General features: G+C 44.8%; 1 protein-coding gene across 1 annotated transcript in view; it reads left to right on the top strand.

Moving 5' to 3' along the window:
• Positions 1 to 21,322, top strand: part of PITPNM3 (PITPNM family member 3) — a 1,845,859-nt gene that overhangs the window by 1,506,593 nt on the left and 317,944 nt on the right. The window contains exon 9 of the mRNA XM_086954539.1: positions 8,675 to 8,847. Within this exon, the coding sequence (XP_086810665.1) occupies positions 8,675 to 8,847 (173 nt within the window). The remainder of the gene's footprint in view (positions 1 to 8,674; positions 8,848 to 21,322) is intronic.

Raw genomic sequence — 21,322 nt, 5'->3', positions numbered from 1 at the left:
CATGCCATTATTTTAGAACAGGAAGGTAGAAGATTTTGAAAATCAAAATCAGCAGAATATTTTTTCCCCATTGGCTTCTATTGAAGCAGAGACACTTCTATGCGGGAGATAAAAATCGTTATGAATTTAAATAAGGCTTACTTTTCGACCACAAGCAACTGGATTGAAGGTTGATTATATGAAAGATTGATTGCAGTGAAGTACTAGGAGCTATCCCTGAGCCCAGGTGTGCATAATAAACCTAAGCATCAGGAGTGAAGTGGCTATTATTGGCTGAATATACGAGTTTACAAGACAATGAAGTCTCACTGAGATGTTGCTGAAGAAGGAAAGAAGCTTCGAATCACACTTGGAGGTGGGAGGGTCAGACTCCATCTGCAACCCAAGAGCACCTAAGTGGGATCAGCATCATTGATCACCAGTGGCGGCTCCTCCGCTAGGGCGGAGGAGCGTGGCACCCCCCGGCAGCAGCATGAAATCTAAATAAAAATAAAATTATAATAAACCCGGGTTTATTATCATTTTATTTTGTTTCCCTGCCTGGTCTTGGGGGCGAGGCTAGGGGGACGACGCGCACCAACAGAGAGTGGTGCGCACTACTATCAGTGCTCATGAAGATTGGGCGTGAGAGCAGCTGCAGGATTGGCCGCAGGGAAGTCTGGGAGCATGTGCATGCAGTGGAGCCACTAGAGGAGCAGAAGACTGCTGATGCAGCGGGGTGCAGGCAGCAGGTAAGTTCTTCCCACCCCCCCTTTTTTCATTGTCTCTTTTCCACCCCCCATCATCTCTCCACTGACACCGGCTGCTACTGTTGATCACCAATGTAAGGATCCTCTTGCTTGAGGATGGACAGATGTAGGGATAAAGTGAGAAATGTACTGCCTCCCTATGTTATGGATAGGAAAAAGAGGGATATGAGGATGGAACTTAGCTTCTCCTGATTCAACCACTGCAGTCATGCTGTGGAGCCTAGTGTAGCTCTAGAGAGGTCATCCTGGGCCTGAAAACACCCAACCACATCACACCAGCAGTGAAGAGGGCAACCAGGGACAGGGTGTATTTCATTTAACTTCCAATTACTATTGCATAAGAACCCAAAACCCTGCATGTATGAGCTACTGACTACCAAGAAAACGGTTGTCCCTAATCAGAAGCCTAGTGCCAGCCTCTGAATACTGTTCTTCTTGGTCCTGGTAAGGCACAAGCACTTTATGGAGAGAGCACCACCCTCTCTCTGTTAAATACTTTAGATCCCACTTTTGTTTGCCTTGAAGCAGAACATTCAGGAAGGGTCTCAAGATGAACCTTTTCCACCATTTCTATATCCTTAATTTGACACAACTCCTTCTGGTCAATATTCCCCTGCTGCACACTAGTAATTTCCCTCCTGCCATCTTTATAAAGTGCTCAGAGCCAAGTACTATAAATGACCCCCTAAGTCTGAACATAGACATTTTCACAGCAACTTTGTCTAATGGCTCCCCCACAATAGCGTCTCCTCCTAGGACACAGCCACTTGCCTTGCTCTACTGAAATATCCTTTCGCAGGCATATTTCTTCAAAAATTCTTCTAAGTCTGAAGGTAAGCAGAGGCCCGGCCCAATCTATTTTGTTTATCCAAACTGCGCTCCATTGTGGTCGCCCATAACTTTCGACTTTCACCGGTCTCTTGTCACTTGATGTCCGCGTTTGGCACTTTTAGGTGTTATTTTACACTTTAAACTTTAAAAATGTATAACTCCGGTTCTATTGAATGGATTTCTGTCAGTTTGGTGTCAAACTATGTATTACATTTCACTCAGTGTTTCAAAATTGGTGTGTGTTTTTCTCGTGCTGTGTTTTTACGTTATTACTGTTTGAGTGTTGCATAAATACTTTACACATTACCTCTAAGATAAGCCTGTTGGCCTTTGTGCCAATCTACAAGACTTTTTGTGATTCACCCCAACAAGAATGCAGGCTGTTGCATGAGAAGGGCTCACACCCCTTCAACCAACAGCCCAATTTCTCATAACTGATTTGATAGATGCTGCTCTCAAACCTCACAAATACAGTATTTTGATCAAACCTGATATCTGTGTCAGTGGTCCTTACCACACTGGTGACTAACCTGCCTGATAGTGGGCTGATGACCACATACTTAAAATCATCGATTTAATGGACACTAACAGCCTTTGTCCATGGAATGCAAATTGTGTATTTTTGTGAGAACAGTCCTTTCTAGCATATGGAGGTCACTGGTGGACCGATGAGTCAGTCGCCCACATTGCTGCTAGTCCTTTTAGACCCAACATGAACAACAAACAGTTACATACAGTTCCTGGCAACTGGTAGGACAGCTCACTGCACTACTGCATTAATGTGCAGTCTGCTTTCACAAGTCTGAATTCCACTATTATTGCCTGTTTTATATCTATGAGATCGATAAAATGACCACCATTGAGTTGGGTAATAATTAACATCTGTTATTAGCATGCAGAGGCAGGGCTGATTTGACAGTGTGTCATAGGAGTACAGTAAATATTGTTATTCAAATTAAAGTTATTTTAACCCCTTCATGAAGTTCATTGTTGGGTGCCCAGTGCCATTAAGGCATTTCTGAAAAAAACAAAATATTCCTCTGATTTCTTAAGAGAGAAGAACTGCATCCACCTCACCAGGAAGTCTGATGAGGGATTTTCTGTTAAAATGTCACATCAGAATAGAGTGAAATTGCTATATTAGATATAGGCTCCAGCAGCCCAGCGGGCGGAGATCAACTCCCCGCACTCTAAATGTTGGCCAAAATGAAGCCACATTTTATGACACTTGGGGCCTAATTTCAAGTTGAGGTGTTATTTCCCCTCCCTGATAAAGAACAATACCACAGGTTATGTTATTTATTGGATGTATAAGTAACTCCTATTATGAAATTATGGGAATAGCTTGCGGATTTTGGAATTTAATGCACCAAAATCTGCATGATATGGTAAATACCATACATTTTCTCCCTCTAGAATTTGGCAGATTTTACCTGCCTAAATTGAACGAATGTTGGGTTATTTTACACATTCGCCAATTATTGGATGTGTTCAATAAAACCAAACTGGTAATTTTGACTCGTGTGTAAACAAGAGTTTCAACCACCTGACATGCAATCAGGCCTTATATGTTAGAGCCTCTTTGTTAGTGTATGTTCAGATTCTGTGAATTTCTACATGCTAATGATCGTTTCCTAGGTAGATGTAAGCCTGACAATTCTTGTCTCCAAAATTCAGACCGAAGAGAGTATTCAGTAAATGTGCTGTTTTGAGCTTTGAAAAAAAGGGCTCTTTGGACATTGTTTGAAACGGTTCAGGTCTGTTGCCCTGTATTTGTCATCCTTTAGAGAGTACTCATTTTCTCCTTTCAATAGTTTTCTTTTTAAAGATACCATTTACAAAATCTACACTTAGGGGTCGATTAAGATGTCCTTTGAAAGGCTCCAAATCGGATTCGTGTTTGCCGAATCTGATTCGGAACCCTTGTTTCCGACCGAATTGTATACAGTTCTCAACGACCAATTATGATGCCTGTAACCTGGTACGGCTGTCCGAATCGGCTCTGAAAGGCATTTGGACAGATCGCATCTTTCGGAACCGTATCGTACTGCTCTAGGGACTCAGTTTCTGAGCGAGCGATTACGGTGACCGATTCAGACAGCTGTTCCGATTCGGTTTCTCCGGAATGAATCGGATTCCGGAATCTATCTTTGGGGTCCAGTCGCAGGACCCCCTTCAACCGGGGACCTATGAATCGGGTCCGTGAGGGTTCCCAAGGGGCCCCCCATTTCCAACCATGCACATTGTGGCAGACACCATGGGTGTATGCCACAGGGTACAAGGTTTTCCCCAGCCACCCCTTTCTTCAGTGGGAGCCTGTGATCTCGCTCAGAACACAGGATCCCATTGAAGTAAATGGGAGTCCAACGAGTCGTATCCGGAAGCATCCTGATACTTCCAAATCGCTCAATCGGACTCACCCGATCCGAGTCGTCCGGAAAGTATTCCAGGACCAATTCGGTAAAAATACTTTCCGGGCAAGATCGTAATCAGCCCCTTAATCAGAACTATACCTCACATTACAGTTTTGGATTGGCCAGCCTCACCAATTGCACATTTTGGAATTTGGTCCTTCTCATGACCTGATCTAAGTGATTGTATGGTAAAGTAATGATAAGGTAAAATTTAAGATGTATCTGGAAGTAGGGGTCAGGGTAAAGCAGACTGAATTTGTGAAGAGAACAAAAAGGACCAGGGCCTTCAGCAGGAGGTTACAGCAACTTGCATTTCCTATCACACTCCTACAAGTTGGACAATTCAGACTATTCCAGGCACCCAACACTGCAAGAGTGGCTTGGGCAACAGGTATTAGTCCTTTTCAATGTATATTATGTCAATAAACGACTGTTGTAGTGTTCATTCCTTATTAAGACATTCAGCGCCACCATATGACAGACTTATATAAGTGCAGGTGTTGGCAATTAAGTGCAGGTGCCGACCACTAGAAGACATCGGCTCAAGATGCTGAAAGAGAGGTGACTCTTAAATCTTATTTGATAAGCAATCTTTTTTATATAATTGAGACTATAAGAACCACAAGAGTCCCTGTGCCAAAGATACATTTAAATACACTGTTTCTTCTTTCTCCCTCAAAGAGTCTTTTTCTTGCGGATTAGATTAGAGATTTGCTCCCCTCTCTCTCCATTTTACATAGAAAGTAAAGTGGTAGGGCTAGATGTATGAAGCATTTTTCAGCTTGTAAATGGCCCGAATCGTGAATCGGGCCGTTTGAGACCTGAAAAAAAGCATTTTAAACTAATTAAGCCCTATTTGTGATTCAGGAAGCTAATACAGAATCTCAAATTGGGTTTGCGAGTCAGTATTAGGAAGGAGCGTGCCAAGGGCGTACCTTCGGAATAGCAAGTCACACTGGTATGTAGCAATGATCTCCTTCCCCTTTCTGGATGTGGGCATGTCCTAGTTTAAAAGTAACTATAGCACGCACAAGATACCTTGCCCCTATTTATCGCACCTGCAGAATTACAAGAGTGAGCGAACTTTTAGAATTGTGTAAACAGCCACCGAATGAATTTGTTTGCTACAATTTTTATCAATTTTTAAAATCTTTTTTACCATTATATTGATTAATGTGAAATTATTTTTATTTCTGTAAAATGCAATATTTGTGGTCCTCTGTCGAGTACCAATACAAATAAAAACTTTTTGACTTTGACTTTTGACTTTTGACTTTTGGATATGGGCGCAAACATATTTTAAGAGCAGGAAGTGGCCCATGGCTCTTAAAAAATGTTTTCCTTTTTAAATGCATCCTGTTTTCCTTTAAGGAGAATGGGCTGCCTTTCAAAATTAAAAAATGCTTTATTTAAAAAGCAGTCACAGACATGGTGATCTGCGGACCCCAGCAGGCCACCATGCCTGTGAGTGCTGGGCATTCCCAATGGGTCGCAAATTGTGCCCTGCCTCATAAATCTTAATGAGGCAGGTCCCTTGCGACCCATTGGGAATCACAAATAGTGTAAAACACACTATTGTACCTAGCTGTTCGCGATTTCCTAATAACGAATCACAAACATTCGCTATTAGGAAATCGCAACGGAAAGTCTATGTACATCATTCCCATAGTGACTTACTCAGGTGCTCCTTTTGATCCTGCTCCTGTAAAGTCTTCCAACCAGCAGCATCCACAGTCTCCAAGGGCCTCCCAAAACTGATTAAACACTGTTTAACCTCTTTGGGTCAGGGCAATGTCCATAATCCTCCAAGCAGGCAACATTACTCGATTTACCTTTGATCCAAAGAATAAATGGCAGTGTTTCAATCTGCAGGTCTTATCAGGTTTCTATACAATCTCCTGCGAAGACCCTCAAACACTCTTAGAAGGCCTCTGATTCTCTAAAAACTACTTCCTGAAGACCCCACCTAGAGCTATTAAGCACCAGAAAGGGATCCAGAGCTTTTTCCTGTTTTCTGACAGACTCTTGAAAGCTTTATCAATTGATCTTTGCTCTATGGCAAATTATAACTCGTTTTGCAGACTTCTGGAGACCTGGCAGCTTTCTTCTTTGAGCAATAGTTAAATCCTACCTCTGAACTGTGACTCAAAGAACCAGGATAACTTTCGAGGTCTGTCTGCGCTAGACAAATCACCTTCATCCACTCATGTTGTATCTGCAAGCCATCATGAAGGTGTCATAGTGGCAACGCCTTTTGGCTGCAATATGCACCAATACATTAAAAAGACAACATGTACTTATAATTTGTGAAGCAGACCTCTTTTTTAAAGCTATGTTAAAAGTTGTTTTATAAAGCCAGTTCCTTGAAAACTCGCAGACTAACCAGCAAGGGTGGTATATTCTTGCTGAAAGGCGTCTTCCGGTCATCTTTGTTCCTTTTTTTAAAGTGTTGTGATGCTGTATGCAAAGTGCATAGCTTACAAATATTCTAAAAGAAAAAAAGAAAGGGAAAAGAAAGAAAGAAAAAAGAATTAAGAAAAGAATGAAAGAAAATGGCCACATTTTGCAGACTCAGCTTGAGTTGGTAGAATATGTGTACTTGTAGGAATTAATAGAACGTCAAATTTTTGTCTCTTAAACATGGAGAGTCACGTGACCAGCATAGTTTTACTCTAGTGTACTCTTTTATAGTTGCATAGATTGTCGAATTTTGTTGAATAGACAGTATTCGGTCTAAATGATAATAGCATAACAAATAATTGAAATAGACGTTAAATATCCTAACTGGTAGTGCCACAATTGTTATGCTAGAAAACTGAGTTGTGTTGTTGCAAAAATATGTCTCCAAAAACTTCTCTCCAAAACATCAAAAACTTTGCCACATAATTACAAAGAAGTGACGGAGCGCAGCGTTAGCCTTCTTCGCTTAATGCCACGCTCCGCCACTTCTGAAACGCAGGGCTGCACCATATTTACAACAATATGGTACAGCCTTCGTTTCCCCTGCGCTGGAGCTAAACTTAGCAGCCTAGGGCCAATGCAAGCACCCTTGCACAAAACTACATGGGTGTCAGCATTCAGCGGAAGATTGTTCATGTGCAGGAAGGTGTGGCTTTCTGCACATAAACAATCTTTAAATGCCATTTTTCACTTCTATGTGTGCTGCTTAATGCAGCACACATAAAAGTTACAAAATATCTTTTTTTTTTAAAGATTGTTTATGTGCAGGAACGGTTACCCTCCTGCACATAAACAATCAATGGCCTTTTGCTGTTTCTATGTGCTGCATAATGCAGCACACATGGAAACAGCAAAAACGAGGAGAAATAAAGCATTTCTCCTCGTTTTGCCTGTTTAAGACCAGGTTTTCCCAGGTCTTAATTTTGGTGGTGCCTCCTATTTACGCTGGCTTTGTAAATAGGGGGCAGCGTCAAAATCAATGGGTGATGCAGTGGAACTCCCACTGAAACACCCACTGCCCACCCCTTTTACGCTAAGCATAGTGTGAAAGGGGGCCTCATTTACAAGGCAGCGTTAAGCCACGTGAAGTGGCTTAACGCTGTCTTGCAATAAGGTAAAGCCCATATCGCCACAGGAACGTCATAAAAAGTGGCGCTCCAGTGGAGATAGGGGCTTGTACATTTGGCCCTTCATTTTACTTAGGTAAAAAATCATGTTCCGTGGAAACATTTTCAGGAAAATTACTCCACAACATGAATTCTCACCCACAAGATTCGTTTTGTAGAGCTAAGAAACCTTACACACTTAGCAAGATGTGACGTTTGTCAACTTTGTAAAACTTTGGGATCACATTAAAATTTCACATATTTCATGCCATCTACGAATATTTGTTTTTTGGTCCCCAATCTAACTGATCTACCCCCAGATGCATCAAGAACCCATTATGCTATTCCCTAATAGCGAAAAATAACGATTCGCTATTAAGAAATAGCAAAATGCAATGCATGAAGAAATCACACAAAAAATAGCCATTTCTTAAAATTCCTTAATTGCGAATTGCAAATTGCGAGTCGCAATTAAGGAATACCTCTGCATTCATTCCTATGGGCCTAGAGGCTCATAGGGATGAATGGGAAGACATTCTCAATTTGGGAATCGCAATTAGCAAATCGCAAATTGAGAATGCGATTTCAAGGGTGAAGTGGTGGCCAAAGGACATGCTGTTGCACTCCTGAAATTGATCTGTGCACATATGTTGTGTACACACATGCCATTAGGGCATGTGTGTGTGCAACATGAAACTTTGAAAAATGCACTTTAGTGCATTTTTCAAAGTTTTTGAAAATTACCATGAAGTTCAACTTCATGGTAATTTGCGAGCCCTATTAGAGAAATCGCAATTTTTTAAACTTTAATGCATTGCATTTAAGGAATCTCAATTTGAGATTCCTTAAATGCAAGTAATCGCAATTTTGCAATTTCTTAATTTGCGATTTTTGCATTTGGGATGATGCATACCAAATGCAAAAATACCGGTCGCAAAGGGGCAGATTATGAGAATCTGCCCCTTTGCGAGCGGATTTTACCTGGATGCATCTATGCCCTAGTCTACAGTTAGATAACATTCCTGCTTCAGAAGGTTTTAGCTCAAAGTATTTCCTAGTGATGTGCAAACAGGTCTTATGACCATTTTCATTGAGATGCATTTTTCTCCTTCAGCATCCATGCCAGCGTCCTTAAGGATGATGCCGATTTTCCTCCAATCAACAGCTCTAACCTTGGTGATGTAGTCCTGGGGCGCTTTGATTTCGAGGTGTCGGATTTCTTCCTGTTTGGCTCGCCACTTGGTCTTGTCCTGGCCATGAGAAGGACGGTTTTGCCAGGCCTTGATGGTAAGCTCCTTTTTCATCCAATATCCACCAAGCTTTTAATATTGTGTGCTAATTTCAAAAAGCTGATCGACTTCATGAAACTCAAGCTATAGCACTTTCCCAAGCTACTTTGTAATTGAGATTGTAAGTACTTCTGAGTCCTGATCAGCAGCTATTTGGTGATAGAGATGGAATATTGTGTTTATTGAACGATGGTCACTGGGTTTGCACTCTAAGAGCATGTGGCCAGATTGGGTGTTGAACAACAGAAGCTGGGATCTGATCTCAGCTGTTCACTGTTTTATGGATGAGTCTGGGAATTTAGGGAGTCTTCTTTACCCCAACCTAAATCCACCACCATTCTTCACCCTAACTTAAATCCATTCATATTAGCTCAATTTTCTTTCTGGTAGTCAATCAATCAATCAATCAATCAATCAATCAATCAATCAGGGATTTATAGAGAGCACTACTCACTCGTAAGGGTCTCAAAGCACTCGGGGGGGTTTTCGGGCAACTCTGAGGTCATTTGAAGAACCAGGTCTTGAGGTCCTTTCTGCAGGTTTGCAGTGTAAGGCTTTGTCTGATGCTGAGGGGTAGTTTGTTCCAAGTCTTGGTCATGATGTAGGAGAAGGAGCTTCGTCCCATTATGGTTCTGTGGATGCAGGGGATTTCGTACGGGGCAAGGTCAGCAGAGTGGTGGTTTCTCTTGGGGGCTTGTAGGAGAATCTTTTGTTCAAGAATTGAGGTCCGGTGTTGTGGAGGGCTTTGTAGGTGTGTGTGAGGTGCTTGAAGCCCACTCTTTTTCGACGGGGATCCTGTGGAGGTCTTCAAGGTGCTGGGAGACGTGGTTGTTTTGTGGGATGCTGAGAACGAGTCTGGCTGTATCGTTCTGGATGGTCTGCAGTTTGAGAAGGGGAGAATTGTTGATTCTGGCATAGAGGGTATTTCCGTAGTCCAGTCGGCTGGTGGTGAGTGCATGCGTGATGCTCTTTCTGTATTCAGGGGATCCATTTAAAGGTCTTGCGGAGCATGTGGAGGATGTTGAAGCAGCTTGGGGATATGGTGTTGATCTGTCGGTTCAAGATAAAAGAGGAGATGAGTATGGTACCAAGGTTGCGGGCATGGTCCATGAAGGTGGGAGGGCGGGGGACCGCTAGGTGCCATCCCACGTGGTAAGGGTGGATCCGAGGATGAGGACTTCTGTCTTCTCCGAGTTGAGCTTCAGGCAACAGCTGCTTATCAAGGATGCGACGTGCTTCATTCATTCCTGGAAACTGTGCTTGGTGATGTCAGGTTCCTTGGTGAGGGAGAGGAAGAGCTGCGTTTCTTTGGCGTAGGATACTAAGCTGAGTCCATGTTTTCTGATGATTGTTGTGAGGGGGACATGTAGATATTGAAGAGCGTGGGGCTGAGGGTGGATCCTTGGGGTACTCTGCATCCGATCTCAATGGGTTTGGAGAGGAAGGACAGAAGTCTTATTCTTTGAGTTCTACCGGAGAGGAAGGAGCAGATCCAATCTAAGGCATTTCCATGTTTGCTGGCATCATAGAGTCTGGTGGCTAGTGTGCAGTGGGAGACGGCGTCAAAAGCTGCTGAGAGTTCTAGTTGGATGAGGGCTGCAGTGTGGCCTTGATCGAGGAGTGCGAAAATGTCATGTGTGGCGACCACGCGGGTGTTCTCAATGCTGTGGTTGCTGCAGAATCTGGATTGAGAAGAGTCTAGGATGTTGTTGGATTCTATGAAGTGCGTTAGCTGGGTGTTGAAGATTTTCACGGTGACTTTGGTGGTAAAAGGGAGCAAAGAGTTGGGCCTTAGATCTTGAGGTCCGTCGGGTCCGCGGATGCCTTCTCAGGATGGGCTTGACTTTGTCGCGTTTCCAGTCATCGGGGGAACGTGCCTGTTTCGAGGTTGCAGTTGATAGTCCGTCGAAGTTCTGGTACAAAGGCGGCTCTGTGCGGCGGGCTGGGGTCAGTGGGTGCTCTGGATTGGATGCTCATCATAGTCTTTGCGGTGTCTTCTGTGTTGACACGAGTCGAGGTGAGGTGGGTTGGCTGGGTCTGCTGAGTGGCGCTGCTGGTGGAAGGTGACTTGGTCTTGGTCGTCGAAGTTGTCATAGTGTGTCCTGATCTTGTGGTGGAAGAAGGAACTGAGTTTGTTGTAGAGGTCCTAGGAGGGAGATTTCGCTGTTGGGTCTGGTGAATTCTTGTATGATGGTGAAGAGCTCCTTGGAGTTGTGTGAGTTGGAGATGATTCTATCCTTGAAGAAGTTCCTCTTTGTAGATCTGATGAGTTGGTGGTGTGTTGTCGTGGTGGCCCTGTAGACGGCGCATGCTTCCGGGGTTTCGATGCTTTCTCCAATCCTCGCCTCAAGTGCTTGGATTCTTGGAGGTCCGTGGTGAACCAGGTGACTTTCATGTTGTGTCACCTGTTAGAGGTCCGGAGGGGGATGAGCGTGTTGGCATAGTCGTTGATCCATTAGTGGAGGTCGCTGGCTGTAGAGTTTGCATCAGTCGAGGTGGGGGGGGAGTGCGGCTGAGGGCGGAGGTGAGGTGCTCTACGGTGATCTTGCTCCAGTTTCTGTGTGGGAGGCATGGCATTGGCTTGTGAGCAGTGGGTTTCGAGAAGGAGAAGTGGACGCAGTAGTTGTCCATCCAGAGAGGTTGCATGGTGTGACAGAAGTGAATGTTGTTTCCTCTGTCGAAAATGGGGTCGAGAGTGTGTCCTGCCAAGTTGGTGGGGGACTGACCGATGTTGGCCCGGTTCTCTATGAGGGCGGTGGAGTTGGGATCACTGAGGTTGTCAAGGTGGAATTTCAGGTCTTCGAGCAGTATGCAGTCTGTTGAGGCGAGGAAGTGGGGTATGATGTAGTCTGTGAAGGAATTTGTGAACGCGGAGCGGGGTCCGGGAGGTCTGTATGCGAGGTTCCCGCGTAGAGTCATTCTGGGGAAGGGCTGGATCTGGAAATCGATGTGTTGCATGGGGGCGAGGCGTCATTCGAGATGGAGCTTTTGTGGACGATGGTGAGGCTTCCTCCTGGGTGATTGTGGAGGTCTTTCCTCGGGATCTTGTCCCTTTCGGGGATTGTGATTGCACTATCGGGAGTGGAGCTGCCATTCGTCCAGGTTTCTGTGAGGAAGGCAACGTCAGTTGCGAGGGTGTTGAGGAGGTCCTAGATTTCTACTGCATGTCTGTGCAGGGTGGGTACAATGAAGAGGATACAGCTGAGGGCTTTGGGTGCACAGGCATACGGTGTGTTGGCGGTAGCTGTTCAGGTCCGGAGGTGGGTGAAGGTGCAGTGGCAGTGTCAGCAGGAGAACGCACCTTGGGAGTTGCTTGGCTTAGAAAGCTGGCAGTTGTTTAATCCAGGGTTGAGTGTATGGTGAGTGCTGCAGTCATAGCGGCGGGGTATCGGAGGACCAGGGTCCCTGGTGCTGGTCACGGTTGGGTCGCGGATGTGCACAGAAGGGGTTGTATTTGATGCGCCTTTAGGCGCAGGCGTCATTAAGTAAGGGTCAGGTGGAGGGAACGCAGCTGGGAGGCAGAAGCGGTAACAGGCAGGGGAGGGAGGGGCCTCGGGGGCAGCAGTGACGGGAAAGCAAAGAAAAAGGCAAAACAGTGAATAACAAACAGTGAAAACAGAGACAGGAGAACTGCAGACATTAGGCAAAAAAAGAACAGAGAGACATAAGAAAAAAATAGACAGAAAAAGACAAAAACGTCTGGCAGAGAAGAACAGCAGAAGAGCAAGGCTCTCCTGCGGGTGAAGGAGGGCCTCTACCACCTACCTGTGAGACCAAAAAGGTGCAGCGGGCAGAGACTCTAGGATGGAGCAGTGCAAGGGGAGAGCAGTATCCCTGACCAGGAGTTCAGAGGTCTTGTTTGCCCTGTCGCGCATCAGCAATCATTAATTAGGGGTCGGGCGGAGAGCAGCTGGGAGGCAGGAGCGGGAACACGCAGGGGGGAGGCAGCGGGAAAAGTGAAAAAAAGGCAAAACAGTGAAAAACAAACAGTGAAAACAGAAAACAGAAAATCTGCAAAAATTAGGCAAAAAGGCTCAGAGAGACAGAAAGAAGGAATAGACAGAAAAAGACAAAAACGTCTGGCAGAGCGGACGAGCAGGAGAACAAGGCTCTCCCACTGGACCACCAGTGATGAGACACAGGCAGGAGGAGGGCCTTGAACACCTACCTGTGAGGCCAGAAAGGCACAGGGGGCAGAGACTCAAGGACAGAGCTGCACAAGGGGAGAGCAGTTTTCCTGACCAGGAGGTCAGAGGTCTTGCTCCATGAGTCTATGAGATAGAAATCCCCATTCGCAAGGCATTGATGTATACCAAAATCTATAAAAACCACAAAGTAAAATGTCTACAACAGTGCAGCGGGCAAAAAGGACAACTGAAAAGTGACACAGACCAGCCTAAAGATTTACCTACAAACTTCAATCTCTTAATGCATAAGATTTTATTGAATAAGTAGGGATCTCATGTACAAATTGCACAATGTGTTTGTAAACACTCTCATTCAGTCAATCAGAGGGTTTGTGACTGCTAAAACTCTTTTTTTCAAATGTACTAAACCCATTTAGCAATCCAGAAAACGTTTTCTGAAATGTTAAATGTGTTTTAGAAACCTTCCATAATACTATAAGTATAGATATATATATGTAGATATATACATATATACATATATCTATATATAGATCTATACAGATATACAGATATATTTGCATATCAGTAGATCTAGCATTAGCTAGTGTCATTTTTCTTCTCATTTGAAGATGTAGTACCTCTTTTATGCTTAATATGGATTTGAAGCACACATGTATTAATTCATTGTGTTTCTATTTTACTAATCAGTTTCGACCATGACATATTGCAGTGCTATCCTAAACGCTCGCAATGTTATGTCAATGAAATCCTGTTTTAAAAAATCGAAATTACAATATGTTATGATTGCTTTGTCAATGTCGGAAAGAACATGTTGTGCCATCTTCATTATCTAAGTTAAATGTAAATCTGTTAGTTACCTACAATTTAACTTTGCCCCTGAATCTTTGTGAAAGTTGCAAAGTCTGCAAAACTTTGCCCTTGAGGAAATATTCAACAGAAAATAAAATACAGATAATCTTTCTATTGGTGAGAGAATCTTCCTGGCAAAAGTGGGTACACCGAAAATTCTACTTTTTATAAATATTTCCCTGCAAGTTTTTCTATTTTAACTTTGCACTTTTTTGCAAGCTTCATAAAGCTTAAAGGGTTTTGCAAAAAAGGTTATTTTCGCAGAGTAAAACATTTGCAGTCTTGCCCATCTCTTTCCATTATCCTCAAAATTAAAAATGTCATACACAAAATGGGTTCAGTGTGGTGAAAGTGTATGTTCCATGTTCAATAAAAGGAGGGTAAAAGGGATGCATATTTTAACCTTGCACATATGAAGATGCGAAAATACCATTCCTGGAAAAAAACAAACCCTGCGGTATTGATAATTGTTCATGGTACAGTATAGCATCCTTTTAACGTGGCACAAAGCTTTCCATGTGTAGGAGGTAAGGACCGAGAAAACTAACCTTCCCTTATTAACTTTCTGAGAACTAAAGTAGAAACTATTTGCTGATCGCAGCAGGATCAGTCTCAATGGGGTGGATATCCTTAATTTGCCTTTCAAAAACAGAATGGTGACACCATGCACCTCATAATGCACATAGCAGGAAGGTGTGCCTGGCTTCAATGGGAAGTCAGTGCACTGTCTCAGCAGTGAAGTAGAATTTAGAAGCTTTCAGTAGGGTTTCAGCTGCTGAATTTGTGATCATCGGTGTTCGAGACATGGCAACTTCATGGCGACTCACATATTCTACATTTCTAAAGTCGATGCAGGAACTAACAGGCTGTAACTCGATGCTACATGAGTCACAGCTGGCACTGCCTTTTAAGTCACTGATTAATGTGAGAAGTCTACACAAGTCCGAACTGATGATAGGTACCGGCTCCTCTATCATAGGACCATGTACATTTTCATATTTCGCGTATTTTTCGGAATTGGTCCCTTGGAAGCATCTCTATTGATGGTCCCTTAGAAGCATCTCTATTGATGGTTCCTTGGAAGCATCTTTATTGACGGTCCCTTGGAAGCATCTCTATTGATGGTCCCATGGAAGCATCCCTATTGATGGGCCATTGGATGCATCTCTATTCATGGTCACTTGGAAGCATTTGTATTGACTGTCCCTTGAAAGCTTCTTTATTGACGGTCCCTTGGAAGCATCTCTATTCATGGTCCCATGGAAGCATCTCTATTGATGGTCCCTTGGATGCATCTCTATTCATGGTCACTTGGAAGCATCTGTATTGACGGTCCCTTGAAAGCATTTTAATTGACGGTCCCTTAGAAGCATCTCTATTCATGGTCACTTGGAAGCATCTCTATTGACGGTCCCTTGAAAGCATCTTTGATGACGGTCTTGTGGAAGCATCTTGTTATGTTTATCTTAGTGCTGCATGAGCCTAATGTTCTATGTCCATGGTAGCGTCTCGTGTGAGACAGTTACTACCAGGAGAACTAAGCAGGCTGGCAGCTGGAGTTGGTGGCTCTATTAATGAAGAATAAAAAGAACGTTGAAACCTACCAGTGTAAGTCCTTTTAACACTGGCGACGAGGATGGAATGGGAACAAGCCTCATTAGAAGATGTGTTACTTCCTGTTGTTAAGGATTTTGTAGTTAAAGGGTGGCCTGACAAGAAGAGACTTGATTCTGACCTACTGTCCTTCTGGTCCATTAGAAATTAACTTACAATTTGTCAAGGTGAACTCATGGGTGGTGAGAGAGTGATACCTCCGGAAGCTTTGAGACCCAAACTAGTGAATCTTGCTCATGAGGGACACTTAGGGAGTAATCTCGCGAAGTATCGGCTACATGAGAGGTATTGGTGGCCTCGAATGGATAGACATGTCGAGAAGGTTGTTAAAGAATGCTGTCTGTGTGCCTCCAGTGATAAATCCCAAGTCACTAATACTGCCAAGTGGATGTCCACCAGGTGTGTGACTTCTATCTGCACGAGAGTGGTTATAGATTTCCTGAAGGATGTATTTGCATTTGAGGGCATACCTAATTTCCTTATCATGGATAATTGGGTACAATTCATCTCACAATAAATGTAAGAGTTTTCAAGGGATTATGGCATCACTCATCAAAAAACTGCACTTTATGCACCACAAGCCAATGGACTCGCAGAACGCATAAAATGTAATGTAAATTGATACTTGTATAGCGCACTACTCACCCGCAAGGGTCTCAAGGCGCTTGTACGAATACCGCTGTGGAATCCATCCTGGCTTTCCCTGTGAGGCGTCCACTCCTGGGCACCCCCAAGGTGGAGGCCAGGCATCCTTAGCGTTGTGGAGATTAAGCAAGCTATTGCCCAGAGTTGCAGAGTGGGACTCCATGATTGGAATAGGCACAAAAGCAAGAATTATCTGGTCCGTGGAATTTTTTAGCCCAAGACCCGCCGAGGCGGGGAATTGAACCCTGGTCCCGGCCTAGACCTCTGCATCAGGGTCTGCCGCTCTAACCATTGAGCCAACGCATGAATAGGGTGGTTAAGGCATGTTTGCAGAGAGCTATTGAGAGGAAGGTTTCTCTCAAGAGTGTCTTGAGGGATACTTGGTGGGCACATTGCACTGCTCTCGTTGCTGTGTTACAAAAATCTCCCTTTCAAATATTGAGAGGAAGAGTTGCCTTATCCAAACTTAATCCTGCTTGGTTACCCCTGATTGAGGGTTCTGTTGTGGATAAAGAGGAGGTGGATACAAGAGTCAAATCTTATCAAGGGAGGTACAAGGAGAGGTTTTACTATAAGAATTCTACCAAAGCCACAACATGGAAGGTGGGTGATTGGGTACTGATCGAAAAACCACGGTGGCATAAAAAGGGTATCACAGAGTTTATGGGCCCTTTTGTCATCACTTCTGTTTACAGTAATGTTGTTACTGTTCATAATGGTAGCAAATGGAGTATGTCTCATTTGGTAAGATTCCAAGGTGACAAATCCTTGTTTCCATCATGTTCAGATGACTTACCTGGTCCGAGTTCTCATTCAAGAGGTTCTTCTCCAAGGCTTCGTCTTCCTCCAAAACGTTATGAGGACTATGAGATGTATTGATTACATTTGTGATGTTTTGAACTATTTATGCGATTTTCTCATTTGCGCATTTCTTAATTCCAAGGTTTGTTGTACTCCAAAACGTTATCAGGACTATGAAATGTATTGATTTCAATTGTGTTGTTTGAACTATTTATGCTATGCTCTCACTTGTGCATTTCTGTATTCTCAAGCCTACCTTCTTTGCTTCTTCCTTTACTTCTTTCATTTGTATATTTAGTAAGGGGGATGTGTTATGTTTATCTTAGTGCTGCATGAGCCTAATGTTCTATCTCCATGGTAGCGTCTCATGTGAGACAGTTACTACCAGGAGAACTAAGCAGGCTGGCAGCTGGAGTTGGTGGCTCTATTAATGAAGAATAAAAAGGATGTTGAAGCCTACCTGTGTAAGTCCTTTTAACACATCTCTATTGACGATCCCTTAGAAGCATCTCTGTTGATGGTCCCGTGGAATCATCTCTATAGATGGTCCCTTAGAAGCATCTCTATAGATGGTTCCTTGCAAGCATCTTTATAGATGGTCCATTGGAAGCATCTCTATTGATGGTCCCTTGGAAGCATCTTTATAGTTGGTCCCTTGGAAGCATCTCTATTGATGGTCCCTTGGAAGCATCTTTATAGTTGGTCCCTTGGAAGCATCTCTATTGATGGTCCCTTGGTAGCATCTTTATTGGCGGGCCCTTGGAAGAATCTCTATTGATGGTACCTTAGAGGCATCTCTATTGATGGTCCCTTGGAAGATTCTCTTTTGATGGTCCCTTGGAAACATGTCTGCTGACAGGGTCAAAAGGTGGTATTACTTTATGCTTTTACATATTTTTAGATCTGGCCAGTGAGAGTTTTGTCTTTTGCTGTCAGTATAAGCCATGCTCCAAAATAGCTTTCTTCTGTGTGAAAGGAGAAGTTGGTACCAGAATAATGTTTCGCCCACATTACCCTCTGTCTTTGGAAATCACATATGTCATTGCTTGCATTTAGTGATGTGCCATGATGAAATAAGTGCAGACCTCAGTGTGCCCTCCACAATGATGGCGGTGAGGGAAGGGGCACCAGTCCCTTCAGTGACCTCTGTCCATTTTGGAGAGATATACCTGTTAAGGACCAGACAGCCGGGCCAGGAGCTCGGAATCGATCTGTTGCTGTCAATGAAATGTAATAAACAGACTGTCAAACCTTGTAGGCATCACTGTAATTAAATTCAGCATGTAGCAGATCAGTTTCCTCCGGTCAAGCGTGCTCCCTGTTTCCAGCTTCGTGTTCAAGCACAAGCTTGTGTCAATTTTACCTGCCTTGGAAAGTTTCTTTTCAGAAACTCGTGCTGCCAATGGAAGATTAAGAAAAGTAAAACGGCCCCCCCTCTTTGAACCATATCACATTACTGGGGTGATCAAACCATGCAATCAAGGCCCTTTTAACCCCTTCGCCTCGATGGTAATTACCCCACTGCGCGGGGGTCGGGAGGGTCACTGCGGTGCACGTGACAAGCCCAGCTCGTCATGAGGCACAGTAGAGCTGTACTCATGACGAGCTGGGCTTGTCACGACTCCGCCCACTGATTGATTCTTCCGCACATGCAGGGAATCAATTGCGCATGGGCGGACCGCAACTGTTATGACGAGCCCAGCTTGTCATGAGCACAGATCCACAGTGCCTCTTGACGAGCTCTACTCGTCATCATCATGGAAGAGGATAAGGATGATCCACTGGAATTATTGACCCATTCTTCTCTTCTCTGCTTTCCATTTTTATTCCCTTTACTCTTTTACTTTCATTTGCACTTTCATTCCATTTGACTCCGGCTTATGTTTTTTTTTTCTTTGACTGTTTTCTCTTTTCTCTTTCTTTTGTTTTGTATGGTTCCATTACTTTCTTCGCTCCCATCCCACAACTCTGTCATAAAATCTTCTTTCTTTCAGTTCTACTGATTGTCTTTTTTTCTGTTTTGTGGCCTGCGAGTCACAAATGAAAGTTAAAAGTGTAATTAAGATCTGTTTAACTCGCCTATCAGCATCCCCCACCTTCCCGGGGCGCACCGCTGTACCCTCACCACCATATAACGAGTGCCTCCCTAAGCCCTTGCCTGATGCTGTCATGGTGTTTCAATTATAGTTTCATTTGATCCTTTCTCCTGCTTCAACACCCTCCGCATGCTCCGTAAGATCTTCTGCTGGATCCCCACTGGAACCAGGAACCAGGACGCGGGGACCACGGCCAAACTACAGAAAAGACTCCAGCGCATCCAGAACGCTTCAGCTCGACTCGTCCTGGACATCCCCCGACACAGCCACATCTCCGCCCACCTGAGGGACCTGCACTGGCTCCCAGTCAGCAAGTGGATCACGTTCAGACTTCTCACCCACGCACACAAGGCTCTCCACGACTTAGGCCCCGAGTACCTCAACAAACACCTCACGTTCTACACGCCAACCCGCCAGCTCCGCTCCGCCAGCCTCGCCCTCGCCACCGTCCCACGGGTCCGCAGAGCCACCAACGGAGGAAGATCCTTCTCCTACCTGGCGGCAAAGACTTGGAACACCCTCCCCACCCACTTTCAAGATCCTCACCCATGCACACAAAGCCCTCCACAACACCAGACCATCCTACCTGAACCAGCGACTAAACCTCCATGTACCCCACAGGCCCTACGCTCAGCCCAGCTCTCTCCCGCAGAAGTACCATGCATCAGTAAAACCAAAACAGGATGATGCTCCTTCTCCTACCTCGCAACCACTGCCTGGAACGCCATACCCATCCCTATCAGACAAACCTCCTCCCTCCCCAGCTTCACAATGGAACTGAAGACTTGGCTTTCCTAATCCACCTCACCGGCACAAGCTACACTCCCCCCCAGCACCTTGAGACCCTAGCATGTGAGTAGCTGCGCTTTATAAACTTGAATTGATTTTTTGAGGATGTGGAATGTGTTGAAGCAGCTGGAGGTGATTGCGTTGACCTGTCGGTTCATGGTGAGTGATGAGTCGAGAAGGATGCTGAGGTTTTTGGCGGGCTTCTGAGGGCGGTCGGCCACCAGGTGTTGTCCTATGCCGAGGGGATGGTTCCAAGAACGAGGACTTCTGTCTTCTCGGCATTGAGATTCAGGCAGGTGTTGGTAATCCAAACTGCGACGTCTTTCATTTCTTTCTGGAAGTTGAGTTTCACATTGGTGGGGTCTTTGGTGAGTTAGAGGATGATCTGGGTGTTGTCGGCGTAGAATACGATGTTTGGGCCATGTTGCTGGACGATGGCAGCGAGGGGGACCATGTAGATGTTGAAGAGGGTTGGGCTCAGAGATGACCCCAGTGGCACTCCACAGGTGATTTTCGTGGGATCGGAGAGGAAGGGTGGCAGTCTGATCCTTTGGCTTCTTCCAGTGAGGAATGATCGGTTCCAATCCAGGGCTGTTCCTTGTATGCCGGTGTTGTATAGTTTGGCGATTAGTGTGCAGTGGGAGACGGTGTCGAAGACCGCTGATAGGTCAGGTAGGATGAGTGCTGCAGAGTGGCCTTTTCGCCGGTCTCGGTGCTGTGGTTGCTTCAGAATCCGGATTGGGACAGGTCAAGGATGGCGTTCTCTTCGATGAATCATGTTAATTCCCTGTTGACTGTTTTCTCTGCAACTTTGGCTGCGAAGGAGAGGAGCAAGATGAGCCGGTAGTTCTTGAGATTGGTGGGGTCCACTGTGGGCTTCTTGAGAAGGGGCCTGTCTTCTGCACGTTTCAGGTCATCTGGGAAGGTGTCTAATTTGAAGACGGTGTTGATGGTGCTTTTTAGTTCGGGTGCAATGGCGGGTGTGGCTCTGTGGTAGATGTAAAGAGGGCAGGGGTTGGTGGGGGGCCCCTAGTGGATGCCTTTCATGGTCGAGGCAGTGTCTTCGGTCGTGATCGGTGTCCAGGTAGAGATGGTGGGATGGCTGGTGGGTCTAGGGGGCGGGGATCCGGCTGTGGCATCTGGTGGGTGGTCGATGAAGTTGTCATGGAGGTTTTTGATCTTGAGGTGAAAGTAGGTTCCAAGTTTGTCTCAGATGTCTTTGGTTGGGGTGATGTTTGTTTTTACACTGTGTGGGTTGGTGAATTCCTGAATGACACTGAAGAGTTCCTTGGAGTTGGTCGAGTTGGTGAGGATTTTGTTGTGGATAAATTTCCTCTTGGTGGTTCTGATTTGGTTGTGGTAGTCTGTCAGGGCATCCTTGTAAGTGGAGTAGTTTTTGGTTGTCTTGGTGTTTCTCCAGTTCTTCTCCAGGCATCTGCAGGTGCGCCTGGCTTCTTGGAGATTGGTGGTGAACCAGGCAGCTTTCCTGGGGCTCTATTTCTGGGGATGCATAGCAGGGCAAGCTCATCTG

Source organism: Lissotriton vulgaris, chromosome 2_1, assembly GCF_964263255.1.
Source record: "Lissotriton vulgaris chromosome 2_1, aLisVul1.2, whole genome shotgun sequence".
Classification (NCBI taxonomy): domain Eukaryota; kingdom Metazoa; phylum Chordata; class Amphibia; order Caudata; family Salamandridae; genus Lissotriton; species Lissotriton vulgaris.
Note: the sequence above shows the minus strand (reverse complement) of the source record. Positions and strands in the feature narration are given on the sequence as shown.